The sequence below is a fragment of the Myotis davidii genome, unplaced genomic scaffold, assembly GCF_000327345.1.
Source record: "Myotis davidii unplaced genomic scaffold, ASM32734v1 scaffold111, whole genome shotgun sequence".
Taxonomy (NCBI): Eukaryota; Metazoa; Chordata; class Mammalia; order Chiroptera; family Vespertilionidae; genus Myotis; species Myotis davidii.
The window spans coordinates 516637-536770 of record NW_006284347.1 but is presented as its reverse complement, the minus strand read 5'-3'; the positions used below and the strand labels follow the sequence as shown (position 1 = coordinate 536770).

The window sequence follows — 20134 nt, the reverse complement described above, 5'->3', positions numbered from 1 at the left end:
GGAATGCAAAGCCAGGTCCCTCTCCATGACCTGCCTCGCGCATGCACACAGCACACAGCGAGCACCGGGCTGAAGCAGGGGAGGGATCACAGGCCCCACTCACAATCATGTGGGTTTAATCCCTCAGCAGAGAGTCATTCAGGTAACACCTCTGAGCTTTATTTGCCTCACCTGCAAAACGGGGGCTCTAGTCATTACAGCATGACTTACTGTGAAGTCAAGAAAACAGGTCTAAAACTTCAGCCTGGTGCCCGAAATCAAGGGCACAAGGCCCAAGACGCAGGCCCCACTAGTGTACTGCATAGAGGGAACTTGCTCTCATCTGAGACCTCAATGTGGCCAGGAATACCAACCCCAAAGCCCCACACTGTACTTGGTCTGTCTGAAGCCGATGAGCACAGGGCTCCCTGCTGCCAAAAACGCCGACCTCAGTACCTCCGCAAGGTCAGCAGGCAGCCTCTCTGCTGCAGCGCCGCTCACTGGGCAGCCCGACCAGGCCCCCATGCAGCCCTGTCTGCTGCCAGCAGGCCCTGAGCTGGGAGCAGTAAGGGCCGGGCCTGCTCCTCTTCCCACGCCCACGGACTGGGCCACAAAGGAAGCGGGTGGGGGAAATCACTGGGCCAAGAATGGGAACACACATCAGAGAGAACACACAGATTTAAGAGGCCTGGCCTGCGACTGAGATTTTATAAGCCCTACAGCACTCCAAGGGGGGGAGCCGGAGGAGGTCCCCCAGTGCTCACACGCTGCTGTACCCCGAACTTCACAGGAGGTAAGAGACTCCCCCTGCGCCCATTCCTGACCAACTAAGTAATGTCTTTGGTCTCGCTCACACATTACTGTATTGACGCCTCACAAAAACTCCATGCTAACAGTGAGACAAGCATCAGTATACCTATTTGACAGATGAGAAGACTAAGGCCAAGAAGGTAAAGTAATTTGTTCAGTCACAAGGCAAGCTAGCAGCAAATCTGAAACCCAAATCTAGATCTATTTCCTCCAAAGTCCCTCCCAAAGACAGGATAATGCAGGCCAAACAGGAGGGAGTCGGATCAGGACAGGCCCTAAAGCCTGAAAACAGTAAGATGCCGTGTACGGAAATTTGGGGTGCAGCACTTGGGGTCCACAGAGGGTTCCCTTCAAAGCTCTGAGCAATGGAGGCAAGTGTTACCATCGTCATTCCCATCTCACAGGTGAGGACACTGAGGTCAGGACCACACGGCAGAGAAGAACCAATGGTAACCTGTGTTTCAGTAGCTTAGTACTGGCAAGTCAATCCCATCTGTGAGCCTGTCTTCCACCCCAGTGGTCGGCAAACTCATTGGTCAACAGAGCCAAATATCAATAGTACTTCTTCAAAATAGACTCGCCCAGGCCGAAAACCGACTTCTGCGCATGGCCACGAAGTTTCAATCGCACTGTACATGGGCCCACACGTGGTATTTTGTGGAAGAGCCACACTCAAGGAGCCAAAGAGCCGCATGTGGCTCACAAGCCGCAGTTTGCCGACCACGGTCCCACCTGAACGACGTGCAGAGGGATACAGTGAGGCCCAGGAACCAGGGTGGCAGGAAGGGCCAAGAGGTCTGCGTCCCGCCCCTGCCACCTCCTGGCTACTTGATCTTGGGTAAGTCATTTAACAGCCCCGAGCTCAGCTGCCTGCTCTATCCAATGTGGGCAGTAGCCATTGAGAATGAAATCAGACTCGATGATGGAAACACCTGTTCCAATTCTAAGACTCGCCCAATCTCCCCTTTTCTTTTCTTTTTTTTTAAATGTTATTTTGAGAGGAAGGGAGAGGGATAGAGAGATAGAAACATCAATGAGAGAGTAACATCTTGATCAGCTGCCTCCTGCACACCCCCTGCTGGGGACCGAGCTCACAACCCAGCTATGTGCTCTGACCAGGAATCGAACGAGCGGTCTCTTGGCTGGGCCCAACCTCCCTTTCTGAGCAAACAACCCTAGGGCCAGAACTCCCAACATCTGTTTTGCTCCCCAGCGCTTGTTTTCTTTCCTCTAACATTTTAATCAAGAGACGCCGGGTCTCCTACCTGGGCCCAGCAGGAACAAGGCACAACTGGTCAGTGGATCCCAGGTAGCTGAGAAAGGAGTCTGCAGAGACACCACTCATGGGTTCCTCTTCCACAGAGTAGAAGCAGCTTCAGTCTGGCCAGCTGTAACGGAGTTGGTTCCTGGCCATTACACCAGCCCGAGGGGAACAAACAACCCCTTACTGTTGTCTAGGGGAAGATGGGGTGTGGCCAGGTCCTGCGACCCACAGGGATAACTTTCAGTCACTTCGTCGCCAGATCCACCGACAGCCTCCATAACTACCATCGTCTTAGGCCAGTGATGGCGAACCTTTTGAGCTCGGCGTGTCAGCATTTTGAAAAACCCTAACTTAACTCTGGTGCCGTGTCACATATAGAAATGTTTTGATATTTGCAACCATAGTAAAACAAAGATTTATATTTTTGATATTTATTTTATAAATTTAATGCCATTTAACAAAGAAAAATCAACCCAAAAAATGAGTTTGCGTGTCACCTCTGACACGCGTGCCATAGGTTCGCCATCACGGTGACTTAGGCTATTCAGCAGTACGGGTGGAATGGGACAGTCTGGAGAAATCATCACAGAATGACTGCGGAAAGCCAACCCCTAACCCAGCACACCATCCAGGACACTTTCCCGGTATGGCTGGGGTTCCGGCCCTGACTCCGCCACCCCTTCACTGGGTTGGGAGCAAGCTGGTCAGTCTTCTGAGCCCCGGTTTCTTCATCGGTAAAGTGGGGACAGCGATCCCCACCTGCAGGACTATGCCGAGACTCGAGGACATGCACCCTGGCTCGCGCTAACAGAGGTAGCCCACACTGACTCCGCGTTTTCCAGGATCCAGGGCCTGGGCTGACCCCTTCGGCCGCTTCATTTTCCCTTTCCCAGAAGGAGCAGCAGCTGGCCCGGTCACAGGCCACAAATGGCAAACCTGGGGACGGAGCCCATAACCCTAACTACTTACTCCTACACTGACCAGCACTCAACACAAACCTCTGGCAAGCGCTCCACGTTTTCCCTTCACAAGTCAGCTTTCCAAGGAATTGAAGTGCAATAAAACCTACTTCGTGCCCAAATGTAAACTCCTCTAATCTGTCCCATCTTAACTGGACTCTCAGAGGCGTTTCAGATCCGCAGAGGGATGCAGGGTTCTCAAAAACCTGCCCCCGATTCTCCAGCCGCAACCCCCACCCCGAGCCTGGAAATGCCTCCGGCTGGTGGAAAGGAGGAGGCATGGAAAGCTGTGAGCCAGGCCCCAAGCCTAAATTCAAGCCCTAACCAAAATCAGGAATGTGGAGCCTGCCCGAGACCCACCTGCTGTCCTGCTGGCGCGCTCCTCTCCGGGGTCCTTGCACCGGCTCTGCCTGTGGCCTGGCCTGGCCTTCCTCTGCTCAGTGTCTAGATGAGCCTTGACTTCCCTTCCTGGCCTAGTGGGGGAGTGTGGGCTCTTAAAGCAGAAAGCCCAGCTGTAAGTCCTGGCCCCACTAATTACTCATCCTCGGGACCCTGTGCAAGCAATTCAGCCACTCCCAGCCTGGTTTCTCACCTGGAAGAGGAGGACCTTAGGAGTTTCTTCTTCGGGAGTTTACGGTGAGGATTAAAGGAGAATTAAAGGAGATTATATATACAAAGCCCGCCTAGATGTCAGTCAGGAGCTGGTAACGAAGGCAATTATCTCTGCCCCCAGCCGCAGTCAACAAGACGGGGAGTGCCAACCACACTCAAACCAGGCGTCTGAGCAGAGACCCGCTGTGTTCCTCCACCAGCGCCCCAAGTCTCTCCTGCCCTGCCACACCCACTGGCCAGGGCCGACTCCTTCCATGAGATAATGAGCTGACTATGGCCAAAGGATTTCTGTCTGTTGGTATGCATAAAGAAATAAGAATAATTTACAAAGTTAAATGGGGAATCTGGGGGGGTGACCAAAACTAAGAAAAAAACTGAGGATAATTAAAAGCTGATTGAAGGCCCAGCTTGCTTTGAGGAGACATTATTTGGTCACGCGATTTTCTAGGTGCCACGAGTGCCCCACCCCCACCCCCAGCGTTCTCAGACCCTGCCCCAGCCATTAGGGAAGTGTCTGGCTCCAACCAGATCCCCGGCTGTAACTCGAATGGGAAGAAAACAGACTGGGAGACAGAAGCCTAAGTCCCCATTTGGCTCTTTCACTGTGTGACCCTGGGCAAGTCAGCTGCTGAGTCTGGAAAAGGAACACGTCCACCTGCCGGTCCCCGAGGGCCTTTCCAATCCCGACCTCGCGGGCCTGTGATTCGCAGTCGGCACCAATCCGGGTCAATCAGAACCAGCCGCCCAGCCTACAAGGTGCCCCAGCTGGCTCTAATATCGATTAGCTTATTCCGCTGGCCACGCTTTCTCTACCGTGACCATACCAGCTTCACCCCATGTGGCTTCTAGAACAGTGACGGCGAACCTATGACACGTGTGTCAGAGGTGACACGCGAACTCATTTTTTGGTTGATTTTTCTTTGTTAAATGGCATTTAAATTTATAAAATAAATATCAAAAATATAAATCTTTGTTTTACTATGATTGCAAATATCAAAACATTTCTATATGTGACACGGCACCAGAGTTAAGTTAGGGTTTTTCAAAATGCTGACATGCCGAGCTCAAAAGGTTCGCCATCACTGTTCTAGAAAGAGATTCATTAGACACCTCTCTTGTACCAAATTCCTGCCGGCGTGGCACTTCCCAGCATCCTAATGAGAACTTCAGGTGTTTTCATTTCACTCCCACCAGATAATAATTCTGTAAAGAGCTTTAAATGGAGTCTCCACTCATTGATATTTCAATAATTCAGACTTTGCAAAAGCCCAGAGACAACTCACTTCTGCATTATCATGGAAAAAAAGGACTAAGGGCCTCATTACTGGTACAAAAGGGCCAAGTAACCATTTATCCATTCAAGCTACTTCTGTACAAAAAAGCAGTCATTTAAATATAAGCAGTGTTTCATTACACCCCATTGTTGTGTATTTACTGAGGAACAGTCAAGGGTGTCTTCTTTTAAAAACATTGGTCACTTCCCTAGTTTACATTATTAGAGTAAAATAATAAAAACCACATCTCTTCCAAAAAAAAGAAAAAAAGAGGGTTTGGGAGGAGTTCTTTGTAGTAATTCATATTTGCCTTTTGTACTCTGATTTAAACCAAATTAAGACAGTAAGCTAATGTGTCTAATGGGCTGTATTTTACACATAATAATCACTCCAAAAAAGTACCCTATGTATGATTAAAGGATAGCTGTTAACCTACTCTTTTTTAATCTTCCCAGCTTTAGTCCTGTACCAACTTATATCATCAAAAGGCCGAGCTCTGACAGAATAGAGAAGAGCCTTCATTATACCACAGTTTACAGCTGTGCCCAGCCCTGTAGAAGCCATGAACCCAGACACCATCTGCTGGCAGGCATTTCCGACTTTAACCAAAGCCCAGCTCACCTGGCCCAGCCAGTGTGCCTGGCCCACGGGCCCATGCTGTAGATTCCTCCTTGGACTGGGCTCCTGGGAAGTGCTTCCTGGAATGAATGTGGCTGCTTCCCAGTGTTGAGAGGATAAACATCATGTAAGTTAGAATGTGCTTCCTTTTGCGGCCACTGCGGGAAACCCTAACCGCCAAGGTGGTGCCCAGGTGTTAGCTATCTGGCCACCTGGACACCAGGCAAGTCTCCTTTGCTTGGGTTCCCAAGTGCCCCTTCTTTCATCCTCCCCCGTTTTCCAAGCTGCCGCAGAGCTTTTGAAAGTGGGAGGGGTACAAACCCAGTAACAATACCACAACTGTAGCAAGACTTCACTGTGTGCGAAGATAAAATAATTAATCATCAAAGAACTTGGGACAGTAGAAGCATACAAGTCCTCGTCTTGGAACTAAACCATAGCAAGCAAACATTCCCAAACTAAGACTCGATTTTTGTAACTGGAACTGACTTACCTATCAGCTACCAAGAATGAAGTTTCACTTTAAAAGAACGGCAGTACCAAAGTGCATGACACCCAGAGTCAGGGAAAGAACAACCAGCTTTGGTGCCTCCCATATGGGTCTGTGGTTCAAAACAGATTACAGATCTAGTGCTCGGGGTGCATGGAACTTCTGCTCCACCAGATGCTCGGGGTGCCTATCAAACACCCAGAGAGAGGCTGTACCCCGCCCTCAAGACTTCCTTTCCCATAAACTAACGGAGAGAGCCAATGAGGTCACTCGTCAGAGGTGCATTAGCATGATCTCCAGGAGATGTGCAGGTGGGAGCTTGCATAGATCCAGGCCTGGTGCCAGGCAACGTGTGTGTAAATTTAAAATCCACTATCCTCCCACCCAGAGAGTTTACTTCTAAGTACTTACTCCAGAAAAATGCTGGCTTGTACGGATGTCCAGTGGAGCACTGTGTGAAATAGGAAAACTTTAGGAACTAACGTATATGCTCATCAGCAAGAGAAACCAAACCATGGTGCAGTCACACATGGAATAGTCTACAGCCACGAAGAAACTGTTAGATCTGTACACACAGGTATGGAAGATCGAGAAGACTCGTTAAGTGGGGAAAAGGAAGCTCTATAATGCATGCATTATGTTCCCACCTGTGTAAAATTTAAAATACCCAAACTGCCTAAATATGTATTTCAAAATGCACAGATTATGTACATATACACAGTGAAAATCAATTGTGAAAGGATCACACTCAAGCAATTACTTGTGATTAGAATGAGCTAGCTGGATAAAGGGGAATTGTCACTTTATCTGTATTAATTGTTTACAAAAATGTATTGTGTGTTACCTGTATACAGTTTGGGTGATTATTTACTATGAGAATGCAAAATATGAAGACAGAAGGCTGTCTCCGGCCCCATGCAACTGTGTACAGGGACGCGTGAACCTGGTGTGCTCTGCACGGCAGGTCTCAGTAAATATCTTTGAGTGATGGTGCTTGGACTTCCTTTCTTATAAACAAGCTTCAAGCTCTACAGAAATATCTGGGAGTCTACACAGTGCTAGGCTTCCCCATGGACACAGGAAAGGGGGCAGGTGGGCCCCTCAGAAGATGAATGAGGCAGGAAAAGGTGTGAGCCCCTCACCAAGTCTGCTTTGAGTCCCCAGGCACAGCTGGCCACCCATCCCTCCCGCCGCCCAGGCTGGGGCCACCTGCCACCCACACTTCCTCTGCGTCGTCTGCAGCCCGCCTTCCCTCCCTCGGGTCAGCCCCAATTCTCTGCAGCCTGACCCTCTCATTCACTTATTCAATAATTTCGACAGATGTCCTGTGATTTCTAAAATTACCACTCAGCCAGTAGGGAGGAAGAAAAATTAGCAGAAATCACTGCTTTGAGGTTCTGGAGAAGAAACTCATTTCCCCAGTCTGGGCAGTGTCTGGGGTCCTGTTTAGTTAAAATCGCCAGAGGAAGGCTTCATTCTACAAGTTCTGTGTCAAAAACACCCATCCTAACATCTACGCGCCCACACTTTTCCCCCCGCAGTTACACACAAAGACAGACAGACAGACACAGAGAGAGACAGCACTGACCACCGAGGGCGATTCCTCCTCCATCCCAGCCTTTGGTTGTTCTGTGTCCTCCTCCCACCACCCACTGCCTGCCTTGCTCACCCAGCCTCACTCCCTGCAAGAGCCCCAGCTGTGAGGATACCAATCTCACTTCCATTAAAAAGGGAAGGCCGCCAGAACACAATTTATATGCCTTGTTGGCTCCATTAAACTTTTGAAAACTTAAAAAAAATTAAAAATGAAAAGGGACTCTCCTTATCGCCGTCACATGGGCAGAAGAGGACTGGAGCAGCGCATCCTCCCCTGCAGAGGGTGGAGAGCCCCAGGAGTCTGCGCTGGGAGGAGGCAGACGGAGGAACGTTCACATCTCTGCCTGGAAGGCCTGCCAACCACCACCCACACTCCGCAGGGCAGGGACACCCACCAACATCTCCCGGCAGAGCATCATCCCCCCAACAGTAACACCCGCCAGCCACTGCCTCCCCAGAGCTCACGCTCCAGGTCCGGAGCCTCTTCCACTTTTTTAGGGACATTCTCTGGGGAGGAGCTGGAGGGGTCTGTTCTGGGGGCCCCCTACCACCGTCACCAGTATTTACTATAGAGACACAGGTGTCTCTACTCCTGGGCAGAGGAAGGCTTCATTCTACAAGTTCTGCGTCAAAAACACCCATCCTAACATCCCTTCTGTATCAGGTACTTCCCACATTCTGCAGACAGTAAAAAAAAAAAAATGAAACAAATACAGGTAGGGAAGGTTTAAAAAGGAAACCACCCACAAATCTGCCACAGGGGTCTCTTGTTTCTCATAAAGGCCTTTTTTTAAAAAATATGGAACTTGAGCTGTAGTTGAGAAAGAGATGCATCTCCCCAAAGACCCTCCACCAAATGTACCTGAAAGCGCTGGTGTGTGAGGTGGACCCACTGAAGGCCAGTGAACCTGCTGCCCCGGGGAGGCCTGGGTGCAGGTGGCGCCCTGACGCCCCTCTAAGCCCTTTCCCGCTGTGTCCGGGGACTTGTACGCCCTGGGACTTTTCGGTTACCTGATTTAATAAATTACACACACACACATATATATTTTTTTCAACTAAGCCCATTTGAGTTGCATTTCTGAAACTTGCAACCCAATGGGTTCTGGCCAATACATCAGCATGTCCAAATGCCTCCCCTCTGAGGCTCATCTGTAAAAGGGTCTGAGCAGGGAGGCTGTAGGCAGGGGTGGGCGACCTTTGTGACTCGAGGACAGTGGGTTCTTAAACTGGACCGGAGGCCGGAACAACAGCATGGAGGGAGTGTTTGTGGGAACTAATATAAATTCAAAGTAAGCATCATTACATAAAAGGGTACGGTCTTTTTATTTTTGAGTTTTATTCATTTCAAACGCCCGCGGGCCGTAGTTTGCCCACGGCTGCTCTAGTGTGTAAGGTGTGACCATAAAGCCGAGGTACACATTTTAACACATCAACCAAACAGTGAGGACCCTTTGGGAATCCTTCTTAAGGAATGTTAATAATAGCAAATCTGAATTCTTTAAGGGTTGCATGTGAGTTTTGAAAAACTGTCAATACTCGACTGAAGTCAGTTGGATTAAGTATCAAGCTAGGTAACATGTCCTTTGTCAAAACGAGGTGAACCTACAAAAGAGAAGTGATTATTTGATTAGCACACACACTGGCTCACATTTCATGGTCAGGAAACCAGCTTTGGAAGAAGCGTTATTGCACAAATCCACCCACCGGGGTCATGGTGCTGCTCTCCTCGCCCCTCTTCACGGGAATGTGACACACACGTCCACCCAAGCACAGTCACTCACTCAAGAGGGGCTCACATACCACTCAGGACACAGATGCCAGCTGTGACTTAGGGATTCCAAAAGCATCAAGCTCAAGCAGTGTCTTTCTTCTCTCCTGCTTCAGCTATAAAGGGTTACATTTGCCAAGAAAGATACAACCCTGACATTAAATCAGTGGTTCTCAACCTTGGCTGCACACTAGAATCACCTGGGAATCTTTTTAAGATCCTGATTTCGGGGCCTCATCCTCTGGAAATTCTGTCTCTTTGTTATGGGGTGAGGCCACAAAATTAGTAACAAAGAAACAATTTCCGGAGAATGAGGCCCAGAAATCAGGATTTTAAAAAGATTCCCAGGTGACTCTAATGTGCAGCCAAGGTTGAGAACCACTGCATTAAAGGCACACTCTGACAGGTGTTTCCTAGGCTTCTCGCAAATACTGGACAACGAAAGTCAAGTCTCTTCAGCAAACATTAATCATTAGCCAACTGTTGAAAATTAACTTCTGATCTATAAGGACATACCGTGGAGCCCTGGACGGTCATTCGTTTACATAGTCACTCACTCCACAGGCATTTTCTGGTGCGCCTCTCCTGTGCCAGGCGCAGGGTTAAGTTTAAAGCGCTATCTAGACGAACCAGCCTTCTGCCTCAGCTTCCAGGAACTCATAGGCTACTGACATGAAAAGTCACTCAGCTGTTCGACCAAAGAGCCAGGCTGCCACTCCCCAACCCACTTCCAGAGCAGTTGTACACGGGCTAGAATCTCTAAAGAGGAGAGTTTACCATGCTTGCGAAGGGAAAGTGAGTACCTACCCTTGGGGGGCAGGGGGGGGCAGGAGAGAATAGGGATCCGAGAAGGCTGAGCCACGGGGGCAGACAGACCTAGGCACACAGACACGAGAGCACACCATCCAAAGACAGCCGAGCAAAGGCACGGTGCCGGTGAGGTGCAGACACCCACCTTCTAGGGTTAGCCCAACGAACCAGGTGAGTTACAATTCACACCACTTCCTCTGCAAAAACAAACATGCTGAGCTATGACTGTGCAGATCCAAGGAACTCACTTTTAAGCCCAGGAAACACTGTACACGGGAATCTCAGCCATGGAGACGAGAATGCAATCAAAGGAGACGGCCCCACTGTGTTCCTGGCCCTTGTGCACCTCTGGTCCCGCTGACACTGTCCCCAGCCAGCGCTGCTTCCCCGAGAGGCCCCGACCGAGCTCTGGTCCTCTGAGCACAGGCTGTGCGGGACTGACTGCTCAGGCCTGACACCGGCAGTCGGAGGGCTCCTCCAGTCAGAGGCCCACATGAGGGTCACAACACCCTAAGCTTTTCAGGAATAAATGCTTATAACTTCCCCCAGCCAAGGACCTCCAAGGAGTCCACAGAGGGCACTGTCATCCAGGAAAATCCTGAGCACAGCTGTGAGGAAAGAACAGGGGGGTGCCCCTCCTGAGAGCACACACTCGGGGCGTCAACAACACACATTACTGGGCAGCTATTCCTCACCGCCGGCCAGGCGCTGCTGGGGACGGGAAATGGTTCACTGCGAATTGTTTTCTGAAGGTAATGATAAAATATGCAGATGAATAACTCAACTATAGGATATGTTATCTGTAAAGCACCACGAGGGAGGTTCAGATAAGAGTGTCCCTTCAGACCAGGGTCTGAAAAGACTTCATGGAAGAGACACAATGTGGGGTTATTCCTGAGCAGCTATAGGAACAGGGATACATACAGAAAGACGAGCAGGGCTAAGGAGGCATTTCAGATGCAGAAAGCAGTGGAGGAAACGCCAGGATGTGGACAAGTGGAGAGGAGGGTGTTGAGGTGGAACTCAGGGTGGACAGATGGGTAGGACTGTGAAGGAGAGGAATGTATGATAAACCAAAAAGGGTTGGACAGACCACGGAGGACCCGGCCGTGGGGGTCTGGCCTTTCCTCAGAGGGCAGTGGGTAGCCACTGAAGCCTCAGGATCACTTATCCAGCAAAAGGCAGGCAGCTGCGGTGGGATGGAGAGGAAGGGAAAGACGTGGAGGATGCTGTAGAGGCAAAATGTCAACAGGCTAAACACAAACTGGCCTCAACAAGAGGAGAAAAGGGGCAGAAAAGGGGGCCAAAGACTTAGGGGAGCTTCTCAGACTTCATTGTTGGGTCACCCAGACTCCACTGAGCAGCTGGTAAGAGCCAAGCACTTTGCCTGATAAAGGGCATGGGCCTTGCCCTCCGTGGGTGCGGGCCTCAGGAGACCTCAGGGCAGGTGTGACATGGCAGAGGCGCATCCCCGCTTTTTTTGTTGTTGTTGTTATTCCTCACCAGAGGATATTTTTCCACTGGTTTTGAGAGAGAGTGGAAGAGAGAGGGAGAGACCAAGACGAACATCAATGTGAGCAAGGCACATCAACTGGTTGCCTCCTGCACACACCATGCCCTCGACCGGACTTGAACCCGGGACCCTTCAGTCTGCGGGCTGATGCTCTATCCACTGAGCCAAACCGGCTAGGGTGAACATCCCTACGTTAGACAGTTATAATGTGAGGCCATTCAGCACTACAGAGAAATGGGAGGTGGGCTGGGCGAGGCGGGGGTACCAGGAACAGGCTGCACAGACTGAACACTGTCAACCACGTCAGTTTGCTGAGGAGAAACTCGAGTTTGGGAAGCAAAATAAAGCATTTTTCAACACAGTGAGGTACAATATCGTAATCATCCCCACTCTAACACCCCATAAAGAAGAGCTCCCCCACACCCCATGCTAAGAAGAAAATTAAGGAAGTGATATACGTTTTTCAATAAGTGGAACCGAGGAAACACTGCCACTCACGGAGCCAAGGGGGACGTTACTGTGGGAACTGAGCTGCCCCGTTTCCATGGCTTCAGCCTCGCTAGTTCCCTGCAAGTCCACAAATGTACGCTGCATTGAAACTTGAGATTGTTTATACTTTTTTTAAAAAAATCTAACCCTGGGAAAACTTGCTGCCCCCAAGGTAGTTTCTAAATCCCCACAGCTGGCTGCATTACGCACAACCCACACCAAACACACACTGTACCCAGAGGGATGGCCAGGTTTCTCACCCAACCAAGGAATCACATCACTACCAACAACCCGTAACAGGCAGGGACACCTTCCACACAGCCGGCCCTGGATCTCACTCTACGCGCTGGACATACACATTTCCCACAGAGCTATGAAGCAAAGAGAGCCACGCGCTCCCGAGAAAGGTAGAGCTTGGCAACCCGTCCCGGTCTCTGACCTGTGCTGTGCCATTCACATTCACTGAAAGGTATTTACTACAGATGAAAAACAAGCTTCGCGCAGCTGCCTCTAAACCCATCCCAAAAATAGAGCAATCACTTTGGTACAAATTGGGTCAAATGTATAAAAAAAAAAAACCGGCTCCCTGGCAGGAGGGCCGACATGGCATGGGACCTCGCTGAGAGTCAGGGGAAATCCACAACGATCTTCCATTCCCACAGTGGGAAAGGAAATATTTAAAGAGTCAGACAGAGAATAAACTCATCTGACCACGTGACCATCCTAGTGAACACAAGACAAACTCGGGAATGCTATGAGTTCCAGAATCCCGAGAGGTCAAAGAAATAGATGTTGGTTTTTAGAAAGGCCTGCCAAAAGAACACACTGCCCCATCCCCCCCGAAAGAAAGACCAGTGTTTAAGAATTGTGAAAGAAGGATCAACTGGAGAAGGGCTGCCAGGGGGAAGAAGAGAGATTTACCCATCGCCTATCTTTCACTCCATCCCTTATTAGCTAAGAAACCCAAATGGTTTGACAGCACATATATTAATAGTGCCCCAAATTTCCCTGGGAAGAATCAGAATATTAATTGGCTGTACATGCTGAGCTTCATTAATTTTTCCTTTGACTTGAATTAATCTGCCTTTCTGAAAGGTGTTTATTTTCTAAATTTGTTTAATCGTGTTCTCTTGAGCTACAAAAAGGAAAAAAAAAAACACAACAAACTGGGTCAGCATCCACGTTGTTAAATTTGGTAACAAGGCTGACACCATCTGTGGCCTAGACGCTGGTGACCTACCCCCACTGATGGGGGCTTTTCGGGACTTCTGCTTTCCCTGTGAAGTGATCATCTAATGTCGCTATCTGCCGCGAAAGCAGAAGCTATTTTAAATATGCAAAGTTACACAAATCATCTTCAACCCAGTATAAATATGTACTAACAGTAATTGTGTGTATGAATATCTAACTCCCGTTTACAAGTGAATTTTCAGTAGCAATGTCCACACACTTTTAATGATCTAGAAATCTGACCAGAAAACCCCAAAGATGAATAGACATCATGCTACATCTGAACTGTGCCATGTATTTTACATGTGCCATGAAATCTGGTACATAAACTGTGAGGGCTACTATCACAAGGGCACAATTTCAGAATCTTCAGAACTCAGCAGAGCACTGCCCACACCAATTCTGCTTTGACAACCCTCCGTCAAGATCATCCAGCCCCACTGAAACGCAGCTTCGCCACGAGAAACCTAAACAAATGCAAGCAGCTCAAAGAAGAGAAAGCAAAACAATGGAGAGCGTTGCCTGTCGGAGGCACGAGCCCCCTCCTCCATCTGCCTTCCTGCCCGGCCTCCAATTATAAAGGACTGATCTGGCAAGGATGCTGTGGCTCCAGAAAGAATCCTGAAATGGCTTCTGAATCATCAAGGAAAGATGACAGAATTTCAGAGGTAAAAACAACCCCAGTGACCTTCTCATCCAACCCCCTTAATTGGGAGGTGGGTGAAAGGCAATGCAGAAAGGGCATGGGAAATGCCCCCAAATATAGCCAGCTGACAGTCGAGTGAGACAAGCTCCTAGTCCCACACTAGCGCTCTTCAGTGCCTTTTTACATTTAGTTTTTAACTATATCAACCTTTCCCGAAGGAAGCTCCACGAAACACTGGTTCTGTGATGTGTCCTGCCAAAACAATGTTTAAAGAATCCATGACCAATTACTTTTAAGGACTAGCTGAGTTAAACAAAATGAAACTGGTTTTTTAACTCCAAACTTTCCCGGAGCTTTTACTTGAGCTGATGTGCACTATAAATCTTGAGGAGGGCAATAAAATATGTGGAAGAATCCCAATTTATTTAACCACGGAATCATTTTATCTTTGGGGCATCTCATAGGACTGGGAGTAAGAACTTCAATCCTACACTGTGCTTCTCTGAGTGATGCACCACTTAGTTTACTGGCTTTGCTGCACTCTACTTCTCTAAAAATTCATAGTTTATACACAACATCTATGGTAATTCTCTATTTACCAGAAAAATTGACCAAAGTACCCACCACTCCCAAATAACACTGGATTTAAAAAAAAAATCTAATATTCTCAGGAAAAGAATGTAGACAGCAAAAGCCTATATGGAGAGAAAAGTCATTTTAAAATCTGCTAAAACGTCTTCCATAAAAAGTTCTACATCTATTTATGCAAGGTCCATGACTTTAAACACTTTCATTCAGTATAAATTTGAGAATACGCGTTTTAAAAATAAACAACCACTGTTGTAAAGCTCCGGGAAACAACACATGCGTAGCGATGAACTTCCACCACCCAGGAAGCCAGCTGCCAGTAAGTATACAGGCAAATGATAACCACACAATCAGGACAAGGAGGAACTCTGAGGACACTTACCAAGTTATGATTTGTTGAATTCGAATCATCTTCAGGGAATGGGATGTAAATAGCTAAGGCCACACAATTGGCAAAAATAGCCAATAATATAAATATGTCAAATGGTCTGAAAATGTTTGTTAAGGTATATACATATATATAGACACATACACACACACACACACGTGTGCATATGTTATACAAACACAAACCATCTCTCTCATCGCACTCCCAATCACACCACTTTTGAATCACTTTTAAAATGAAAGTTATATATACAAACTGACTGTTGTGAAAAATAATCTCGGGGGTCATCTCACTGTAGATGTTGCTATCAAATGACCTCTCCGTGTCCCCTTCTTCTGTTACAAAGATCATGTTACACTCATGCTTCTGCTGACCATTTTATATTAAAACCTAAAAGTACATCCAATGAGGGCACTGTGCGAACCAGGTTTCTGCTTCTTATAGTTTTAAAACCAACAAGGGCCTTAGAAAGCTAAATTTCTGGCTGTTTGTTTCTTTCCAGGCCCAAAGAGAAGTCATCACGAGACAAATCTCTCCCACAAATCCTTGCCTCCAGGTGTTAGAGTCATTTTCTCCGGGATATTGGCTGGGTCAGTTTGAATCTCCTGCCTGGACCGAGCCAGCCTAGTCACCATGACCTTCTCCATTCTACCTGTGACTATCTCGGGGCTTGTCCCAATTCCGCAGACACTGTAATACGCAAACTAGGCTTCTCTACTAATCAATGGTTTGCTTCAAATTAGAGCTGGACTGGAGCTCCGTTTACAATGTGCTTTTACTGCATGTACTTTATCACACATTAAATTAAAAGCCATAAGAAATCAGCACCAGACACATTTTTTTTTAGCACCAGACACTTTCAAAGTAAAACATAACAATTCTAAATCTCAGGGGTCGCTCTGTCTGGGAGAATCACTGAGGTCAGCGATTCAAGAGATACTTGCTCAAACATTCTGGTGTTACTAAGAGACATTGTCAAAACTGGCAACACCAAAGTTGACATCTGCCAAAATGACTGTTTTTCTCCTTTTGGTTTTCAGCCTTTCCAAATGAAAGGTTTCATGAGCACCAACCTAACCTGCAAGTTTGGAGCTTGATTTTCCAGGTGTTTCTCCCATATGCTAACCCACTAGGCAAGGCCACGGGTTTAACTAAACACCTCAGAGTCCTGAGAACGTGAACAGATCCTCCTCCATCCACTCTGATATCCTTCCGGGAAACCCAAAACTGCTGCAGGCAATGAAATCCCCTCCCCTCCAAGGGGATACCTTAGGTAACACTCATTGAAGTAAGAATTATGTTATTCCCTCGCTGATGTTGATTTATTTTTAAATCCAGTTAGTTTTCATTCATGTTTATTCTCTTAACCCATTTGTCCTATGAGATCTCTTATCCAGAGGTCCAACTTTAAGGAAATCCAAATTAAGACATCAGACTCTCCTTTTTATTTTCATTTTTAGCAGTTCCTACTGAAATGTAAAAAGCCAACTGCCCCAGCGTTATTCTATATAGAAACACACTGTCTCTCCCTTCTTCCTCACCACCATGCTTTCTTTTTCACTTCCCAATACCTAAATGATAGACCAGCAAATCCGAGAAATAGAGAAGCTGTTCAGGAAGGCCAAATGGAAGTATCTTGTTCTGTATGGTGGTCCAGTTGCAGTCTCCAGGTACTGGTGGCCACGATCCCCCGGCCGAGGAGAACAAAGCAATAGAGGAACGGATAGGTCGGATCCTAAAAATCCCTTCTGATAAGGCGACACTCCTTGCACCCCCCTAGGTGCAGGACTCCCTCTGCCTTGCCTGTGTGCACACACACACGAGGCTCGCTCTCTCCCAGAGCTGGCTGGGCCTGGCACAGCTGGCTTTCGGAGGATTTCTAGAACCTGCTCCCTGCACTAGAAGGACGCTGTCCTTTGAAAACAAACAAATGATACCATATATATCATTCAAGGATCTATTCTACCAACTGTCCTTTTTGTGGGCAGGCTCCTCCCTGCACTGGCAGCCACGTCCCTTAATTCCTGCACACACATGTCTGGAGACACAGACAAGGGAGTTGGCAGCATGACCCAGGAAGTCACTCCAGGCACATAAATTGCTACGTACAAATCACTGTGCACAAAGAGGAACAGCACCAGGCCTCCCACCTCACTGCACGAGGAATGAATGACTCCACCGAGGGGCCTCTGCTGACTCGCAGTCCCCGCTAGCCAGCCTAAGGAGGAGGAGATCTTTCTGGCAAAACGCAACCACTGCCTCTGACCCCAGGGATGCCACCAGCACACCCTCTTTACCTGGCTCCCTAGGGCCGGCACTGGTGTTCATTCTCAGACTAGAAAAGAATTTAAAGAGAGAACACATCCACACCACCCCAGCCATGTGAGAGACACCATAACTCCCTCTAGAGAAGAGACATCTGTTCTAAAAAGGAAAAGAACGTGAAAACCCCTCAAATCCTATCCTTGCATTTGGCTGCTCTCTCCAAAACCTTTCTAGAGAATTACCTCACTTTAACTCCGTGTGCGTGAGCACAGAGGTAGCCAGTTAAGACAGAGGGAATGTAAACAGCTGCCTGGCTAGGTACTCAAACTATAAGAGGGTTTCTGCTCTACCTTCTAGCCCTTTCCAACATCCTCCCCTTTCAGTGTGCCCCCACCCAACAAGATGTGGGTGTGGGAGGAGCCCTAGATTCACACTCCTTCCTATAGCTAGAAACTGCTCTAAGGCCCCTTGTCAGCCCCAAATATACTTCTAGGGAAAGGAGATGCTTTGTTTTACCCAGACCAATGAATGGACTGGCTAATTAGAAGTCATTTGCATAGAAAGAAGGCCTCAGTCAACCTTTTCTGAAGGGAGGCCATGGTAACTGGAGCCTGGCTGCCAGATCTGGGGAAGGGGATGAGCAGGTGAGCACCCTAGTTTCCCAAGTCCTGGGACATAACCACCATCCTGGGGCACGTGGAGTTCAGTTTTAAAAATGCAAAGGGGACACCCAGACATGTAACTCCAGTCCAAGGACATAGACAGAATTTCTTATAAAAGCAGCCACTGCAAATTCCTCCACTGAGAGGGCTGTTCAAATAACTCCTACGGCCTGGGGAAAAGAGGCGGCCACAAACCCCTCCCTTCACATGCTCCCTCAAGCTCACGTTCCAAAAGCCTTTTCCGAACCTGTCAAAAGGAAATTCCAGAAAGTCATAGCATTGATAAACAAAAGGCTCCCTCCCTCTGAAGCAAGTGCTTGTATCTGTAGTTACCTGAACAATTAGAATCGCCAAATGTCAGAGCTGGAAGCAACCTCAGCATTCATTGGAATTTCAGAAAAGCAAATCCCAAACATCAAAACGAGAAGATTCCACTAAAGGTGAAAAACGTATGTACTTCTAGTAGAGTCTCAAACCATCTTCGTTTTTGTTCATCAGCAGACCTTAGTGGCAATAGGTTCAGTGCATACCACTGCCCCAAAACAACAGTGGCTTTGAACTAGCCATCTAATGCCAAACGACCAAAAGTTAGTTCCACATTGTAATTATCCACCACTTGGAAGTTTTGGGATGTCACTCCCTACCCCGACTACCACCACTACACACACACACACACACAGAAGGTTAAATATACCCTCCGAGCCACCCCTCTGCCCCTGGAGGGGATAGGAAGGTATCTACAATGAAACGCTTTTCACACAGCTTCTGTTGCACACATTCCAGACTGCAACCACTTTGTAAGTGCCATTGCAGAACACAAATCCTTTTAAAGAACAGATGGCAAAAGAAAATGAGAAAGACTCCCCCCCTCCCCCAAAAAAAGGATACTTCCATTCCACTATACTAATGCAGGCTCTTCGGATGGGGTTATTGAGTGATAAACAGAAGAGGGCGCGGGCAGGTCGGCTGTTAGACGAGTTACCCTGTTTTTTGCTCTTGGTGTATTGCTGACGTTTTCTTTGGGAGAGAGATCCTACAGGTGGGGGTGCGGAGGTGCTCATGGTCTGGGCAGCCTTGGCCTGTCGCGCAGCATCGATTGCGGCCTGCCAAGACAGGACGGTCTGCTTGGAGCTGTTCGGCTGAGAAGTTGGTCCTTCACCAGAGAGAGAGAACCTGGTGCTTCTTGCATAGTTTGCCTCTGGAAAGAAAGAAAAATATATATTTTTTAAAAAAATAAATGAGAACCCGGTGTCAAAAGAAAGCAAAGATTTGCCTCCCATCAGTAACAAGGGGGAAGCATTCCCATGTTCCCATTTTTAACCTCATGTCCTGTTTTTCAGTGACAGGGATCTGGTTGGCCACTTGGCCCTGAGTGTCAGTCACACTGGACGGGACCGTGCAGCAGGACGCCCAGGGGCGCACACCTCTCCACCTCCATGAAGTCACAAGGCGTCTTCCAGTGCATTGCTCCAGACAAGCTGAGGTCATTCCCACATTTATTCCACATCTATCTTTCCTTGTTTAAAACCCATGTGTTTCTAATGAGTTAACAGATACGTACAATAGCTTTTCTCTAGAATAACTACCACCATCACACACACCAAGAAAAGGCCATGCCAATAATTCAATCGTCTTAATCATTCTCGGGGTGTTACTCCAACATCTCTCCACAGCCACCAATTCATTTTTCAGCATGGAATAAGAAGTCCTCGGCTGGCACCAGGGCCGTACCCAGAGCCCCGTAACAAATATCTAGATTATGCACTGACACTTCCTGCAAATGAAAATTCATGATGGTTGGGACTCATTTCCTCCACGGGCTTCCGAAAACAGCAAACATCTTTAGGGCTTTTTTGCATTTTAAATTGCAGCCGCAGCAGCCAAACCAGCATCCAGAGAAACAGACAAGGCAGGCAGCCTGCACCCGTGCGCCTTGGATAGCCGGCTGGATTATGCCAGGGGGCCTCAAGGCCTAACAGGAATCATCTCGGTGTAGTTGGCATCCCGGTGCACAAGGGCAGAACCCCAAGGGGACGGACGTGCAACGCTCTCTCTGGCTTTGGGTCAGGCCACTTCCTACGCTGGCCTCCCAGCACCTGCCTAAAAAGGGTCACAGCCTTCTTACTGAGACAGAAGTCAAAGTGAGAGTGGTGGAAGTGGACAAGGGACGGGC

The 20134-nt window shown here is 48.2% G+C and overlaps 1 protein-coding gene across 2 annotated transcripts in view; it reads right to left on the bottom strand.

Annotated features, from left to right (window-relative positions):
* CACNA1D (calcium voltage-gated channel subunit alpha1 D) overlaps window positions 1-20134 on the bottom strand; it is a 306783-nt gene that overhangs the window by 285315 nt on the left and 1334 nt on the right. For both annotated transcript variants that reach the window (XM_015571127.1, XM_006754674.2), the window contains exons 2-3: window positions 18850-19159; window positions 15029-15134 (exon numbers count right to left, since the gene is read on the bottom strand). In XM_015571127.1, the coding sequence (XP_015426613.1) occupies window positions 15029-15134; window positions 18850-19159 (416 nt within the window). The remainder of the gene's footprint in view (window positions 1-15028; window positions 15135-18849; window positions 19160-20134) is intronic.